The sequence below is a fragment of the Mizuhopecten yessoensis genome, unplaced genomic scaffold, assembly GCF_002113885.1.
Source record: "Mizuhopecten yessoensis strain PY_sf001 unplaced genomic scaffold, ASM211388v2 scaffold9561, whole genome shotgun sequence".
In the NCBI taxonomy this organism is placed as follows: Eukaryota; Metazoa; Mollusca; class Bivalvia; order Pectinida; family Pectinidae; genus Mizuhopecten; species Mizuhopecten yessoensis.
Genome location: NW_018408109.1, coordinates 256956 through 275858, shown reverse-complemented (window position 1 = coordinate 275858; position 18903 = coordinate 256956). Strand labels below are relative to the sequence as shown.

At 35.7% G+C, this 18903-nt stretch overlaps 1 protein-coding gene across 2 annotated transcripts; it reads left to right on the top strand.

Annotated features, from left to right (window-relative positions):
• Nucleotides 1-130: 130 nt before the first annotated feature.
• LOC110458389 (poly [ADP-ribose] polymerase 12-like) lies at nucleotides 131-17315 on the top strand. Of its 2 annotated transcripts, none has more exons than XM_021510064.1 (4): nucleotides 131-372; nucleotides 13987-15048; nucleotides 15975-16158; nucleotides 17068-17315. In XM_021510064.1, the coding sequence occupies exons 1-4, from the start codon at nucleotides 243-245 to the stop codon at nucleotides 17165-17167; spliced, it is 1476 nt and encodes a 491-aa protein (XP_021365739.1). In that variant the 5' UTR covers nucleotides 131-242; the 3' UTR covers nucleotides 17168-17315. The 2 variants fall into 2 exon arrangements, with proteins under 2 accessions (XP_021365739.1, XP_021365740.1); XM_021510065.1 differs by lacking the exon at nucleotides 131-372 and adding an exon at nucleotides 6674-6737.
• The last annotated feature ends 1588 nt before the right edge of the window (nucleotides 17316-18903 follow it).

Genomic DNA, 18903 nt, shown 5'->3' with positions numbered 1-18903 from the left:
AAGGTTAAACACAAGGTTAAACTTAATGTCAGTTTGTGTTAACATAATGATAAAGCGCTTTTTACAAAAAATCTAAAACCGAAAGTGAAAGTAGCGTACCCAGAAATGAACACGTCATTGGGAATTCTCAGAACATAAGCATAATAAATGTACCCGTTGGATACCTATTATAAACACTGACCGGGTACATTTTGACACACTCCGGTATATTAACACACTCCAGCCGCTGTGACACTTGCAACATGCCCAACCGAAAGCGGCTTGCCAAGGATTATTCAACAAAAAAATCGAGCCGACATAGGCCTGACGATTACTCCGTGTCAAACAAACGAGGACGCCATGACGACTACCCAACAACTATCAGTAAATGTGGTAAGTTGCTAACCAGAGGTTACATACACTTGAAAGGTACCGAAAATGCAACATTTTTCATTTGCTTTTCTTAATCCAATAGTCCTGACTTCGTTTATGTTTCGTCTGCCCAAACGGCGAGTGAGCTTATTCCATTGCGCAGCGTCCGTCGTCTGTCGTCTACTTTTCTTTAAACAACTTCTTTTGAAGAACCAAAATACTTAGAATCATGATATTTAGCTTATAGCTTCTCTGGATGGAGCCTAACAAAATTTGCAAATAGAAATTACCTTTATTTACTTTCAAGGTCACAGAGGTCAAATATGTCAAAAACTTCTAACGACTTCTTCTGAAGAATCAAAAGGACTAGAATCATAATTTTTGGCTGGTAGTTTCCTTTGTCGGAGCCCAACAAAGTTTGCAAGTAAGAATTACCTTCGCCTGCTACTTTCAATGTCACAGGGGTCAAATATGTCAAAACCTTCAAACGACTTCTTGTGAAGAATCGAAAGGACTATGATCATGATATATTGCTGGTAGTTTCCTTTGACGGGGCCTAACAAAGTGTGCGAGTAAAAAATTACCATATCCTACATGTATGTACGTTCATGGTCACAGGGGTCAAAAACTTAAAATGACTTCTTCTGAAGAACCGTTAGGTTTACATTTATGATATTTGACTGGAAGCCTCCTTTGATGTAGTCTTATAACGTGTTTGACAACTTAAGTATTCCCGGAATTAAACCTGACAAAGTTTGCAAAATGAAATGACCTTGACCTACTCCTTTGGTTATATCAATAAAACATTTCATAATTCCTCCCTATAAACATATAAAATTGCTAGGCTTGAAGAGTCAAATTCCTTCATGCTACTAGGATTGGGTCAGGGATCCAGCTCCATCCATGGGGCTTACATTTTGGGTCATAACAAAAAGCTAGTTCTGATCACAAACTTTTAATCAGATATACAGTGAGTGGCCATTAAGAGATGTCTACGTTCATGCCACTAGGATTTGTACCTGATGTTCCTCTTAGCCATTTTGGAAGGAGTTGAGATCCCTACCCTATAATCATATATTAAATTGGTGGGCATGAAGAACCAAAAATATTCATGTCTTTAGTGTCATTACTGCCCCCAGGGATTTAGTCCTTGTTACGGCTTATGTTTTTGCACTATTGGATTAAAGTGTACGGGAGTCAACAGGGTTGAAATTAAAATAGAAAATTGCAGGTGAGCTATCAAGGCCCCTGGGCCTCTTGTGTGTCTAAGCTTGATGAAACCTGGACAGAGCTAAAGACCTATATAATGTTCTTTCTGATTATGTGAATATAATTATAAGCTTCTCTTAGAATTTAAACTATGGTGAGCTAATTGTCAAAAAATGTCTACGGCAAATTTAAACACAGGGTCTAGGGGAATGAGGTCGAATATAACTTTTATGCTTGGATGTTATATTCAGAAAGTCATCGACATGTATTTATAAAGAGTTATAAATAAAGTACATGTCATCGAGTTATAAATAATTTATATATAAGGAAGATCAAATTTCTGACGAGTTGTTTGTATACAAAGATTTGTTATCGACTGTTCACACGTATCGGATTACAATGCACTATCGTCATTAACTTAACCGGAGACATTTTTAACTGACAAGAAATGGGCACTTCTACAGTGATATCTCGATAATAATATTAATATAAATATTGCTTAAGAACGCAATGGGTAATTGTCTTACAGTATAATAATGAAAATTTCTATCAAAATGATATCGCAAACAAAGTCACGATTTTTCTTTGCAAACAAATAGTAAATGAAACAAATATGGTTATATCACTGTAAATGATGCAGCATGTATATTTTGCTACACAAATTAATGTATCTATTCTATCGAAATACATGTAGATATTTATATAGTTTTAAGTGATTGGAACAAACTTTATACGCCTCCTGTATTTTGCTCATTAACTTAATTGAAAAAAACCTCATCAAATTCAAAAGTGATACTACATGTAATTCCTTTAAAATGCAGTGCAATGACTAAAATATCCTATCACATTTCTAAACACGAAAAACGTATTGTTCGAACGAACAGTTTTGTGAAAAAATGAATTATATGATAATGTCATTTGTTCGTTAAATAAAGAAATAATAGTTCAAATGCAGTCAGTTATTTTCAAAAACTGCTTGATATGATTAGATGTTCCATGTTGGGTACCCAAGTACCCTAAAACGTCCAAGAGAACCCGACCCAGCTCGTTATAAATGTAACAGACACACGCCCTGGTGATACCCAAACTAAAGCCAAAACATACTTTTGTTTTGTAAAAGTAACAAAGCTTATGATGTTCCTGAAGCTAAATAAGGAACAGTAATAAATTTTCTTTAAAAAGTGTTTCAGTGCTTCTACCCTCACAGTGTATTGCCATAGACTGCTGCCGGGGAGTTGCATGCATAAATAAGGGCAGGTGATGGGGACTTGATTTTTTTTAATATTACTTGCTCTTTTTTTCAAATATCATTACATTTGCGGTTAATTAAAAAGCATGATTATCGACATCGATCAGAATCAATTAATAATTAATTTTAGAATACAACAGTAGAATCCCGCTAAATATTTATAGTTGTGTATATCCCTGATCGTGTGGTAATGTCATATCCGGGTATCACAGAATGTTTATAACTTCTGGTGGGTTTTTTTCGCTCTCCTTTTCAGCATCATTCAATGAGTGACGATGTCACCTAATCTTTTTATTGGTAACAGATGTGTTTATAGTCTTACAAATATATTGTAGGCCAAAAGAAAAATTCGTGTTTAGTCGTTAGTACATTTCATCCCGATGATTTTGATGTCTTCAGTTTTTCTGTAGCATTTACCGTTAACTTCCTACGCCATATTGAATATTTCCTTTGATTTTTATAAAAAGCCGACACAATGTTATTGTGTTGTCCTGGCTAGCAGATTTTTTCCAGTCTAGGTATTCATGTTTGCCCGTTTTGAACGTCCAAATGTTTTATATCTTTTATTATTATCAAAAATTCAAGATGGCCGCCATGATGTCATACATAATGTATCCGTTCTTTCCTAATTGCAATAGCTCATTAACGAATATAGCCATCAATTTCAACTTTGGATATGTTATGTAGCCCAATAATACAAAACTTTTACTTTGGAAAAATAAATTGTGTCAAACTTTCGGTTTTTGGTAGGGGTCAAAGTTCAAATGCACTTTTTGGATAACAAACTTTGAAAACTTGTTCTCAAGGTATCCAAGGCCTATATATAGTCTTGATATTTGATTTGTAAGATGACAAGATGTTCAGCTATCAGGTTTAAAATAAGATTAACCTTTGTTAACGATCAAGGTCATAGAGGTTAAATGTTCAAAAAGTAAATATTTCTTTATACTAAAATATTTCAAAAACGTTGGGTAAGGCACTAACATTATATTGGTGTCTTATGGTGTCTGCCAATTCACATATTTCTCTCAGGAAACATTTTTGTGTCGAAGGTTAACTTTCGGCTTTTTTAGGGGTCAATATTTGAATTTGATTTTTTTCTCAAATTCTACGAGATCTAGGGTACTAATATTTAAGCTGTAACATGTTCAGGTGATTGGCTTTCAAGTTTGAAAAATGATTGACTTTTATCAACTTTCAAGATCACAGGGTCAAACATGTCAAAATACTTAACCTTTCCCAAATAAGGAAAATGGGTAGGTCCATGATACATGTATTTGGCAAGGAACGTTCTTGAAAGAGGGGCTTTAACATGGTTCCAATGAAATGACCTTCACACGTACATTGAAAACGACTCAAACAATGACTGTCAAAATCCATCTTCAAATTTTTAATGTTATAGTTGAATCAGGACTTCCAGTACTTTGATTTCTAAACAAAAAACAAAGCTTACTTTCAGTACTATGGTTTGTATTATCCTTTTCTTCATAGAGGTAAAGACCATGAGGTTTTAAAAAAGGTTTGAGATCAAAGACCAAATCATGAAAGCCCGTCAAATTGTCAGCCAATAATTTATAGTTTATTATTATTTTGCTGACATGATTATTTTGCTGTATTTTTAGTGAAAAAAGTTGGATTTTTTGTCAATAAAACAATTTTATGAATTCAGTGATAATGTTTAAGTCATGTTTACAATGTATCGCACTCTCTTTATTTGGACATTTACGTTTGTAATACCTCATGTTATCTAACGACATGATATGTAAAATATATTAAAAAAAAAAAAAAAAAAAAATGTTAAGGTTAAGACGTTTTTATGTGGACCTGATAGGGTGATATACTATACTCTTCTGTCAGGTCCGCATAACAACGTTGTGAGGCAGTCCTCGGTCGATATTACTCGATCAGGTCCATATAACAACTTGTTAACCTCAACAATGGACCCTTAATTGATACGTATAACACACGCAACGTCCTGTCACCTGATTAGGACAATTCTCGTGTCGTATTAGACATGATTAAGATGTTCAGGAAACTATAAACATCAGTTCGTTTTTTGAAATTCGTTCCTTGGTATAACTGTATAAAATCACCTTAATAGATGACGTCACATGGAGTGATTTCCCGGGTATTACATAATGTCTATAACAACAGGCGTTCTTGTATCGATTATTAGCAAGCTATTTTCCGTGTTAAGCCCAACAAATATAACCCTGCTATTAGTGACAGAAACTCGCCATTTATCATAACACCGTTTAAAATAATTCTTCTCCTATCTGCTTGACTGAAAGACAGGCGTATTGTACACATACAAAACTTGTCAAATATAATAGCAACCTTATCTTTCCTTTAGAGACGTGATTTTGTTTTAACTCGTCTGTTCTAAACTAGTCTTGCTTGATTGATGTGGGTAAAAAACCACAGACTTAGATTATTATATGTTTGAACAGGCAGTCTGTTGAATCACATGTGTTTACTGCAGTAGATACCGTACAGTTTCATCTATCACTATGATTTTGTATTAGTGAACTGCCTTTCGTAGACATCAAAGTTTGATAATTACCCAACTTATGGTACATGTGTCATGCACAAATGTTTCAAGTACAAATTCCTTTATTGTCATGCTCTTCGGTCGAGCGAGTTATCCACTTGTTCATAAAGGGGATTTTTTTAGATAAATCGCCTAAAAGTCTAAGTATAATAGTAGCGGGTATATGATATCATATCCCTCATTTTGTCACACACATATATATAGTTTCACTCTACTGTAGAAAAAAAATAACAGACATATAGGATGAGTTTCGATTTCATATGAGAGTTATGAAACGAGTCTAAGAATTTTTCAATTTAGCTCCGCGCACTCGTGAATATATTCGTTCGCGCAATAAACTCGTGCTTTCTGATTCGTTCGAAAAAAACAAGTGTGTGGTCTTCCATACATATTGTATAAGATAATTCTGGATAAAATGTTTCTTTCTTCACTCCACACCATTTGGAAATATTACCGCGTTACCAGTATTTGACATATATTTACCTTTTTTACATTTGAAGGTAATATAATGGCATAATGTTATTGTACATCTGATCTTACCGGGTGAAATTCGCCACTTCAAATGAACGCTATTACCACAAACATCATCACATCCAAACATACATCGCCAGAGACAGAGACGTATTGTGTAATATATATACGTCTCTGCATCTTCCAAGAAATTGTTCTCAGTTATATATGTATACAAGGCTTCATCGATGGCTTGTCTATGAAACTTCCTTTTTCAATTATACTTTTAATCATGTAAACACAAACATGGCTAACGAGAAAAAAAACTTAACAATTGTTTTAATTTCTTTCAATTGGTATCGTCCTGAATATCTTTGAACATTGAACCAGAGACATATAAAGCCTCTAATTGAACGAATTAAATCACAGTTTTTCCATGACACACATTTATTGATCGCAAATCACTAAACAATTTAGTATAATATATGCTGATTGGCCTCTCTGTCCTAAAAGCACTTTCTAGAAACAACGAATAATTTCATGAATAGAAATATACGCTGCATTTATATCGGCTCAACGTCATTTTTTCTAAAATGTCGAGTCTGGCTGTGTGTTAATTTTTTCTCGTTAGCCATGTGTTTTATTAATATTTGTGATCCTTAGTCAATAAATAAACGAAAACGGCCCTAATTATATTTGTTTCATTTATTTCTTTACTTTTGCTATTTTTTACTCTCATAAAACTTCTACCTGACGTGGTTTGATTTTCAAATGATTTGCCGTAAATAAAATTAAAAACTAGTTAAGTTTTTAAAAAAAATCCGGACCCACCGCTATACGCGCCGGAGACTACCCATCCTTTACAGTCTTCCGGAATGCTGTTACTCGACTCGTAGAACAACATCCAAAATATGCAAGATATGCAAAGTAAGTATATAAATGTAGCATTTTCATCAATGTAAACATGCATTTCAATAATTAGATTTCAATGGTTACCCAATATACACACCAAATACGTCAGTTACGGCTTCACCTCCATATCTACCGTCACTTTGCCAAAACAAAATAAATTCCTCCTGCCTAGCAGGGTCAACTAAAAATATAAAGTAATTCTTTCACCAATGAAAAATCATATTTTAAATACTTCATGGGTCTCTTAATTGAACAGTAAGCCAGGTTTTTACTGGTTCCTGCACAATTGTATGCTATAATATTAATAATTCATACTTTCTGAGGTCAACTGTAAACTCACACTCAAGGGAAGCAATCAATCTTTTACCGGTTGGGAATCCTGCATTTGGGTAACATCTTTGTATGTTATGGTTGATTGCACTTCGAATCTACTTTCACTATCATATATAAAAAAATCAAAATTTTGTATTTCATTATCTTTATTAAAAATTGCTCTTTATATGGTTATTATAAACAACTTTTGGTTGAACGTTTTTTCGTGTTTTGACATTTTCGTGATTTTAAATGTCCCGACTTTTCTAAGGCTTCAAAGGTCGTGAAATACTTTTAAAACCAAAAACTGTTCAACCAAAAGTTGTTTGTAATAACCAATAGATATGGCGATTTTCAATAACGTAAGTGAACTACAAAATTTTGATTTTTTATATAGGATAGTGAAAGTAGATTTGAAGTGCATTCAACCATAACATACAAATATGTTACACAAATGCAGGATTCTTACCCATATGCGCCGTTGTACCCAACCTGTTTTAGTTATGTTGAACGTCGATCGGAAGCTTGAACATGTGAAGACATCTATATATCCTCTTCTGACTTGATACGTTGCTAGCAGAATAGCCTGCCACGCGAGATATTGAAGGATTTTATATTAAATATCAACTCAATAAACTTTTCTTGTGTTATTTTGTCATAGACTATGCATAAACTGATCTTTTTAGGGGCAGCTTCTTGTTTGAATATAAAGTGATATAGACGTGTCATTATTAACGTAATTGATTATACCATCGCAGCATGTTAGTGAAACAATGTTTGTAAATACAGCAATATGATCCGAGCTGGTCGTATTCAGCTATACAGTCGAAGTCCTACGTACATGTAGACATATGTGACACGTCGAGAGCTTCATACGTGTACTCATAAAACTTCAATACCTCACGATAACTCGGTCATTTGATATAAAGGTGTGTTTTAGTCATATAAACAAAATATCGTCTGATGTCGCTTACATTTTAGATTATTTTTAGAGATATAGTTCGAAGACGCTTTACTATCTGTATATTTCTTTACATACGTATGTAACGGTGCCAATCGTAAAAAAAATCAAATCATCATTACTATGTCATTTTTCAAATATCGACCTGAAGTTTGGCACATAGGTGTATCAGTCATATGAAAAACATCTTCACTTACTTTAAAGGTTAATCTTAGAGGTAAAGTCTGAAGACGCTTCATGATCTGCAGAGTTAAATTCACACACATGTGCCACGCCGCCGATCGTAAAAATTAAATATATCAATACTCAGTCATTTTTAGGGCAAGTGAGCTTATGTCATGGTGCGGCGTCTGTCGTCCGTCCGTCCTCGTCCGTCAACTTTTCCTTTAAACAACTTGTTCTGAAGAACGGACAGGCCTAGAGTCTTGTTATTTGGCTGAAAGCTTTGTTGGTAGGAGCTTGACAAAGTTTGAGAACGAAAATTACCTTGACCTACTTACAAGATCACAGGGGTCAAATATGTTAAAAACTTCCAAAAACTTCAAAAAACTTCAAAAAACTTCTTCTGAAGAACTAAAAGGTATAGAATATTCCTATTTAGCTGATGGCTTCCTGGGATGGAGCCCAACAAAGTTTGAGAACGAAAATGACCTTGATTTACTTTCAAGGTCACAGCGGTCAAATATGTCAAACACTAAAACAGACTTCTTCTGAATAACGAAAAGGTATAAAATCTTCCTATTTGGCTGGTGGCTTCCTAGGATGGAGCCCAACAAAGTTTGATAACGAAAATAACCTTGACCTACTTTTAAGGTCACAGGGGTCAAATGTGTCACACTTCAAACGACTTCTTCTGAAGAACTGAAAGGTATAGAATCTTTATATTTCGCTGGTGGCTTCCTGGGATAGAGCACAACAAGGTTTGAGAATGAAAATTAGTTTGACCTATTTTCAAGGTCACAGCAGTCAAATATGTCAAATGCTTCAAACAACTTCTTCTGAAGAACTAAAAGGTATAGAATCTTTATATTTGGCTGGTGGCTTCCTGGGAAAGAGCCTGACAAAGTTTGAAAACGAAAATGACCTTGACCTACTTTCAAGGTCACAGGAGTCAGATATGTCTAATGCTTAAAACGACTTCTTCTGAAGAACTGAAAGTTATAGAACCTAAATAGTTGGCTTGTAGCTTTCTGGGAAAGAGCCAAACAAAGTTTGAGAAGGAAAATGACCTTGACCTACTTTTAAGGTCACATGAGGCAGATATGTCAAAACACTTAAAACAACTTCTTCTGAAGAACTGAAGGTATAGAACCTTAATATTTGGCTGGTTATTTCCTGGGAAGAAGCCCAACAAAGTTTGCGAATGAAAATGACCTTGACCTACATTCAAGGTCACAGGAGTCAGATATATCTAACGCTTAGAAAAAGTTCTGAAGAACTGGAAGGTATAGAACCTTAATATTTGGCTGGTTATTTCCTGGGAAGAAGCCCAACAAAGTTTGCGAATGAAAATGACCTTGACCTACATTCAAGGTCACAGGAGTCAGATATATCTAACGCTTAGAAAAAGTTCTGAAGAACTGGAAGGTATAGAACCTTAATATTTGGCTGGGTATTTCCTGGGAAAGAGCCAAACAAAGTTTGCGAATGCAAATAACCTTGACTTGCTTTCAAGGTCACAGCGTTCAAATATGTCAAACAGTTCAAAATACTTCTTCTGAAGAATTAAAATTCATAAAATTATAATATTTGGCTGGTGACTTCCTGGGATAGAGCTCACCAAAGTTGGCGAATGAAAATGACCTCAACCTACTTTAGAGGTCACAGAGGTCAACAACATTTTAAAGGATTTGTTCTCAAGAACTAAAAGGAATGGATTCATAAGATTTGTCTGGTAGCATTTTGGAATAGAGCTTACCAATTTGAGAAGGAAAATGACATTGACCTACTTAGAAGGTCACAGGTAAAAATATGTCAAGCAACTTCTGAAGAAGAATAAAAAAGCATAGAATCTTATAATAATATTTTGCTGGTAGTTTCAACAGATGTAGCCAACAAAGTTTGCGAGGGAAATATTTTTAGTGCAATATAATATTTAATGAGAATATTTTGCTATGACTGCTTAAATATTCAGGTGAGCGATACAGGCCCTCTTGGGCCTTTTGTTTCAAATATCTGGCTGAAATTTGGGAAAATATAGCTATAGGTACATGAAAGTCATGTCAATAACATATCCTCTGATGTCGCTTACTTTAGTAAGTACTTTTCAAAGATTTTGTCTGGCGACGCTTTCTTAACTGTACAGGTTAATACACACACGTACCACGCCGCAGATCGTAAAATTCAATTCATCATAAATCGGGGAAAAAAATCAAATATCTAATTGAAATTTGGTCTAGAGACAATTATAGTCTTATTAACAACATATCTTCTCATATCGCTACTTTATTTAGTATTTTTCAAGAATTTGTCTGGCAACGCTGGTTGTCATTTGAAGACCCTTGTTTTCGGTTGAAGACGCTTTTAAGGGTGACCGATATTTAGTACTGAAGTAAAATCAAAGCAAGGGTGACAACCCTAACAATATTGTCATCCTAAAGTAAAGTATAGTTTATTTTTGAAAACTCCACATTACCATAGAACGAATGGTAAATTTTTATATCGGACATATTAAATCTTAATATTAAAATGTTAAACAATCACCAACAAGAAATTACCTTAAAAAATTAAAGGACTATTCTCCATATAGGCGAAACATAGACCAAATGTCTTTAGAATTTGTTCAATATATAGACATTTAATAACCCAACATCAATTTTTTTTGTGGAAAACAACTACAGCACTGGGGATGCAACTCATACACAAACTGAAGTTGTGGCAGAGGAAAACAAATTGTGCATCAACATGCACGAACAAATCAACTTATGAACAACCTGTAAATTATCTACAATCTGTAATGCACCAGTTGAAATCAGCTAAGGGATGCTAACTACTCAAATGAAATTATGATAAATAAAAATGCGGTCGTCTTTGGGCAACGCCATCACGATTGGGATGAAAAGTACGTTACTTTTTATACTTTAAAGAAATGTTACTTTGTCAGCATTCGTGTGAACGGTACATAATACCACGATAATGACATCCCCAACTAACTGAGTAGCTGTTATTCAATTATTACCAAGCATTTTGTTAAACAAACCAAGGTACCATATACAGCATTACTGGCGAAAGTGTCATGGCGTTTTCGAACATTACGGAAGTATAAGAGTTATCAACTTTGGAGCAACCCCTGCTGACAATTGACGTGCCTATGACCCGTCAATGCATCTAAACCCTCCTCTGACATTAATCTTCAAATTGTTGAAGTTGATCAGTACCCTGTAGAAGTAGAAGGGCAATAACAGGGCCACAGCGGGCCAGGGGCACGGATTTGATTTTGTTTAGGAACATCGTGTTAAACATGATGCATATAGGCCTACACGATACATATACAACCCTACCTGGACGATTCCCCCGCTAACCCTACCGAGAGGAACAACCCCCCTCTCTAACCCTAATGTTACATATCACTACTGTAAGTTACCTAAATCCTACCTAATGCCTACTCAAGATTCCCATTCCGTCCTATATCCAGCTACATTTAATGTCTCTTAACAGCTAACATAACTTATATATATATATCTACGGCAGTCTTTGTAGAAAATCAATCCTTTGGTCTGCCCCGAAATGAAAGTAACACTCTGCTCCTATATAAATATACAACACATTGACAATACAAAACTATGGGCCAATGTAAATGGAGTGCTGACACTGACAGTCACATGCCCAGACAGTAAAGCATGAAACCACAGACAGGTAAACTGACAACACTTAGCACAGGACTTGTACATGTGGACAGGATACAACGACAGAAGTCTGGTGACGCCAGTGTACTCTGGCCTAATTATAACACATGAACTGTACACTGCCTGACTCCTGTTTAACTTATAGAACACATAGAACACAGACTGTACAACAATACCCAATGGTCTTGACAAAGTGTTGTTATTTTTCGAGTCAATCAGAAATCCAATATGGCCACCACGGCTGCCATTTTAAAAAACTATTCCAAACTTAAAGTCAAGTTCTACTGGGGCGACTGAACTGAAACTTAATAGGAATGATCGACTTATAGTCCTGACAAAGTGTTGTTATTTTTCGGGTAAATGAGAAATCGAATAGGGCTGCCACTGCTGCCATTTTGAAAAACTATTTCAAACTTAAAGTCAAGTTCTAATGGGCCGATTAATCTGAAACTTTGTAGGAATAATCGACTCTTGGTCCTGATTAAAGTGTTGCTATTTTTCGGGTCAATCAGAAATACAATTTGGCTGCCACAGCCGCTATTTTGAAAATAACTATTTCAAACTTAAAAACAAGTTCTAATAGGCCGATTTAACTGAAACTCGGTCTAGGAATTATCAGCTCATGGTCCTGAGAAACTTAAGTTCACGTTATACTTAACTATTTTTTACTCAAATTGGTACATATTTCAACAACAAAAATAAATACTGTAGGACTCAGGTGACTGTAAGGCCCAATGGGCCTCTTGTTTTATTTCACAGTAACATTTCAAAACATACATTTTATACAACCAGGTTTCAGAAAAAAAGTTTGAAACTTTTGTAAATCTGTCTCCTTTTAAAAGTTCTCAAGCAGGCAGCGACTGATCAGATATAGGAAAAGGGGAAAGATGAAAAGTTATAGGAGATCTAGAGGGAAAGGAATACAGAAAGTGAGTAGAATGAGGGATACAGGAAAGAGCGGATTTATATACATTATGAGATATAGACTAATGCACTATGATAAGGGATACATTTCTATTCACAGTGACATACGGGTATCTTTATAGAATATATGTACAATCAATAATACTATACTGATATTGAATGTAGTGATCAATTATGACAACATAAACGTACAAAAGCACATAAAATATCATGCTTAATGAAAATGCAAGAAGTAATGTTATGTAGTGTCAGCAGTAACTTAGCTGCAATAACGTAGCTTCTGACAACGAGATTGGTTTTTATATATAGCTTCGCCAGAGCTATGAAGCAGTCCTATGCAAACTAATGGAGCAAAATCAAAAGTGCTCATTCGTAAGATTACATATATATAATTCACGCTTCATATGAGTATAATGTTATCAAAATATTGCATAATTATTAAAAAAACAAATCCTTATTAATAAAAAAAAACTCTTTCACAAAATTAGCCAAGTCCGTCTTGGAGGGGGGGGGGCATGACAGATAATTCAAGATGTTATATGAATTATCTGTTTCTATATATGGCCTGCATGGCCAAATATAGTATTACTACTAAGTCCTAGCTGGGTAGAGCCATGATGTGGCTAGTAGTGGCCGATGTATGCAGGGCGATAGGAGAGTAAGTAAGGGCAAATCTAAAATATTATTTAGAGCACTTTCCCAAAGGAGAACCACTTTTCCGTGATATGATTTGTTTTAAAATATTACATCACAGAATTGAAAAGTTTCTTCGAAAGTTGGTCTTCGGATGGGAAAGTTTTGAAAGTATTTTTTCAAGTCTGGAAAACCCCATCACTTTCATAGATATAGTGAATATATGGCTATATTTGTAGTATTATATTACAATACCTGATATCTCAGCAGTTCAAAAAATCATATTCAAACGGTTTTATATCTATTCCATGCATTTTCGCTTCTATAAATTATTTACTCATTAATATTGTTTTCTGTTTTCATAAATGCTGACTTAAGGAAATGGTTAGTTTTCCTCCCTAGCTCTGTGCGACATTTCTGTGACATGGGTTCTACTGGTCCACCTATGTAATATCCATCCATACATAGTTATAACATACAAATGTATACTGTATTCAAACTTTAGCATACGGTAAGTTTCAATCCGTTCCTCAAAGTGATTATGGTCTTGCATAAAATAACCAAATTGCGTCTATCTGATATTTTACAGATTTGATACAATTTAACTATATACGAACGGGTGAAAGGGGACTCCGTGGGACAGACCGTCGCCCCGAGGACGACGCGGATCGAAGGGATGATAGATGGAACTCCCCCAGCAGCAGCAGCAGTAGAGCTAGCCCCTACTCAAGGAATAGTGAACACGAACGTTACGACTACGGACGTGGCATGGAGTTTCGACGTTTGGACGAGGTGGTCAGCCAAAAGCCCATGTCTAGAAAGGAAATGAAAAGACCGCGTTACCCGAGAAGGTCGGACAGCGTTACATCATACTCACCTGGCGTCCACCAAGCAAAAGGAGCATCACTGTTTAACCTCTCTGTTCGGGAATTGGTCAGTGAAATAGTGAAGCGACTGGTCTTAATGGGAGGGACAGTGAGCATGGACAATCTGAAATCTTCTGTTAGCACTGATGGCCTTATCGAAGAGGTCGAGGCATTGTCTAGCGATAGAACCTTGGAAGGGTTGTTGAAAGATTATAAAGAAACCTTTACTGTGACTGACTTTGGTGGACCTCTGTGGCAGAATGGTGTGAGGGAAGAAGTTGATACGACCGTCACCTATAACTTTAACTTAGAGCTTTGTAAAGTAAATGGCACTAAACCAGGCATGTGCATCGGAAACTGCAAAAACCTACACATTTGTAAGTTCCATTTAATGAGCAAGTGCCAGTCAATGGGATGCAAGTATGGACACGGCGAAGAAGTCGGACATAATGAGGATGTTTTACGCCATCATTATCTGGATAGACTGAGTCGTGAAGAAGTAACCAAGCAGCTTCTCGGCTTGCAAAACAGACGTGGCCTAACTGTTCCAGAGTTATGCACATTCTACAGCACCGCCAAAGGTTGTAACAAGGTTGAAACCTGCACCTTTCTGCACTTGTGTAAGTTCTATATCTTGGATAAGTGTGAGTATTCTCTTCGCTGTAGACGGCAGCATGATTTCTCGGATCAACACACAGAAAAAGTACTGAGACTGTATGGATTAGAAGGCATATCAGACAAAAGAATTAAAGAGTTCTTAAAGCAAGCCTACAGTGATCCAAACGGTGAGCATTATATCCTGGGCAATTGTCAGTCACTTTATCCTGTACATTCAATGTATACTATAATATATACCATTTCTACAGACCAGTACTACACAAAAGTGTCTTAGAACCATAAAGTTATCTTCAATAAGACCTGACTTTGTATATTTCTATGTAAATAAAATGATCATCTGTTTTCAAGAAATATGTATATTAAAAATCAACAAATTGCAGGACTTATTTTGCTTGGTAGTCCACAGGACTAGTTGAATAGATTATTAACTAGTCCTTTGTCAATGTAACTATAGTCCCAGATTTCTTTTTTACAATTATCATGCAATATATCTTATTTTGAGCAGTTTTGTAATTTTAAAAAGGAGTATTCTTATCTTATAATCATATTTTTCAAAGGACCAGTTAGGTAAGGTGATTCACTAGTCCTTGCTAGTCCAGGACTAGCGGACTAGTGTTAGTGTCGACCCCTGAATGAAACTATTTCAAATATTTGGATTCTGCCCGAGTTCTGAGGATGCAACTATCTTATTCTACTTGTACTGTTCCAGGGGTCTCCGTGTAAATTTTTCCTTTGTTCATATTTTGCCTTTTGTCTATCGATTTTGAGTTTTAATTCTGGGTGTGTTGACACTTCAATACTCTTTTGTTATTTGTATTAGTGGTTGTTCTTATGTTACTATAGAACGTAAGTCTGATAAGTTGATTAAAATTAAATAACTCATTTCACCCCTGAAATTTCATAATGAACTATTTGAATTGGAAGAGTTCAAATGTGTCTTCAGGGGTGAATGAGTTAAAGGATACGCCAACCACTTTCCTTGTCAGATACGCCGCTATTATTTCTCTTTATAAGTTATCATTGGATTCATCTAGGTGTCTGTTGTGCCAAGCCAATGTCAAAAAATGCATAAGCTTAAAATGTCTTTCTCCAGGGGTGAACAAATCCAGTCGTCCCGTTAGACCTTCGCTAGATGGAGCCCCTTGTCCGCGATGGATCATGCATGGTGAAGGTCGAAAGGCACATCACTTGCTTGATACGGAAATAAGACAGCTAGAGGAGATGTACCGAGAATACCTAGATGTTGTACAGCGCACCATTACCATCAAGGGTCAGCCGTAAGTATATAACCCACCCATTGTTGAATTGTAGGTTAAGTCAATTCAAGAGCTCATTCTGCTGTTAAATTGAGGGTCAAAGTCAGAATAGAAACATCTTTATAGTGACAGTGTAATGTATATAATTATAATCTGTAAGTTAAAGTGGTCTCTTTACCATTGAATTGTCATACCGGATGTCATACTGGCAAACTACTATTTACGGAAACAGGTTATTTTTACTCTCTGATTAGCCCAATTTACCCTAGCCCGGATACTGGACATATATTTTTACAACACCAGACATTGTCTGTCAAACTCTCTTAAGTCTGGTGTCAAGCTTAGACATGTACACCAGTCAAAGTATCTGATGAAACAAAAATTTAAAGTTAGGGAGGGGTATACTGGAATCATCATGTCTGTCTGTCTCTCTGTTCATCCATCCATTCGTAGAAAAATGTTTGTCCGGACAACTCTTCTAAAGTTATGGACCAATTTCAACATCAGGGTAGTATTTTTTTCGTTTCAACCTTTTTGTTCTTTGTTCTGACAACTTTTTCTTAACTACTAGGACGGTTTCAGCAAAACTGGTTCATCTGGGCTAACCAGATTTGGTTTGCAAGTATGTTTGCCAGGGGGGGGGNGGGGGGGGACTATGGATGAAGTTATTTTTATCCTTTCTAAAATGGCTCTCAACATTTTGAAGCCCTTCATTTTTCTTTTGCTGTTCTTAATTCTATTGTTATTCTTCATACTGTACAAAGTCTCTAGATATTATCCTATATATATGATTTGCTGATGCCATAATGATGAAAACTAAGATAAAAAGGAAAAGTTGCATTTTTCAATACTATGCACATTTGCAAGTACCATTGAGGTAGTTCTCATAAATAAGCAGAGCTGACTTTCCTGGGTTTTTTCTTTTTTCAGTGTCCATGTGAATTTTGCCAAAATGACAGCGAGACTGGAGGGAAGTCAGTGGGGCCTGCAGCTTAGACGCCTGTCCAATGAAATGATACCACGGTCATAAGAAATGCAATAGTGTCTGTATGGGTACACCTTGGCCCATATTCATGAAACTGATCTTATGCTCAGGTACGGAATTTGTGCTCAAGCCGAATTTCTTGATCCCGTTATAAATTCATAAAAATAATGTTCTTTTTTCAATGATTTGGAAAAACATTGAAAAGACTTAAAGCCGAAAACTGTTTTCAATGTTTACATTTGACTTTTTGATCGTTTGACAAGATTTAAGCGAGTTACAAGAAAGTAGGTTGAGCACAGAATCCATGCTTGAGCATGAGAATGGTTTCATGAATACGGGCCTTGGTCAATCAAACTCGGACAGGCATTTTGCCAGTGGTTCATGGAAAGATAGCCATATTACAACCAGACTTGTATATTGAAACAATCACAGAGAGTTGAAGTAAATGTAATGATTTTCATTACCTTGATAAAACAACAGCATGACTGTCATTGTTACACCTCCCACCCCCCGTCCCCCGTGTAAATAAAACGACAGCCCTCCAAGCCCTTAAAATAAGAAAATAAAAATATGTTAACATTTCATAAGAAATTCGGACGGACATTTCAAGGTCCATCAACTTTTCTTCCAAAACACTATGCTACCAGATCAGCAGAAAGTTGATTATTGTCACAATGGATGACATTACAACAGGTTTGATAAGCCTTTGTCAATGGGTAACTGTATCATTTAATTGTTTTGTATTCACTGTTTATTTGTTGTATTCGCATAGATGTTGGTATATGTATCATTTACCAGCCAACAGGAGATGTTGCTTTACAGTTTCAATTTTAGTGTATCCTGGTGATACAATATCCATGTACAGGAACTACATCTGACTGATAGACACATTGTATTATCTTTTTAAACACGTGTAGATCAGCATTACCTTTGTTTAACTTTGCTATGTTTTTTGGCTGGACCTTAGGGTCTGCGCCTATTGTTATCCTAGATTTGCTCCAGTCATCTGCCGGTCCTGTTTGATAATAGGCTGAATTTGGCGAATTTCACCACTGCACTCCATAGGATTAAGTTCCAGATTACCGCCAAATTTCAAAACTATATCTTTTGCATTATCCCTTTGATTTTGAAGGTGATCAAAAAGAAAGGTGGAATAGTTTGTCAGGAGTTAGTTCCCCTGTCACGTTATCCGAATACTATGATCAAAGGAGCTTTGGTGAGAAAGTGATACCCGTTATATATGTGTGATAAATGAAAGAGTTCTAGACTTTTCCACGTTTGACAACTATTACATTTACTTCCAAAATGATAATATACAGTGTACTTTGTGTATAATGTGAGTATATATTTTTCCAGTTTTTACATCTTTTTACCTAACTTAAATTTTCATTACTAGCCAATCTTTGGTCTGAATATTACATATTGTTTTATTATAATCAATTAACTTATCCTCTCCTGTTTTGATATTGAAATCAATCAAAGAAGAACCTAGTTCTATACATATATTCATGTGAATTTTATTGAGCAATATGTAATATCGAAAGCAGTGGACAGTTCCAGTCTCCTTCCTCACTCTCAGTTTGATGTGATCCCTATACAATACTACATTGAAGGAACATCGATGTGTGCTGACTCAGACCCGAGGTGATATCAATGGAAGTAGCTGTTTCATTGCGTTGGATGTATCGTTTTTGTTATTTCAACAAAGCCAATTTCATTGGTACCGCATGTATGTCCCTTACCGATAATTCTGGCTTGCTGAAGGACCGACGGAACTTTTT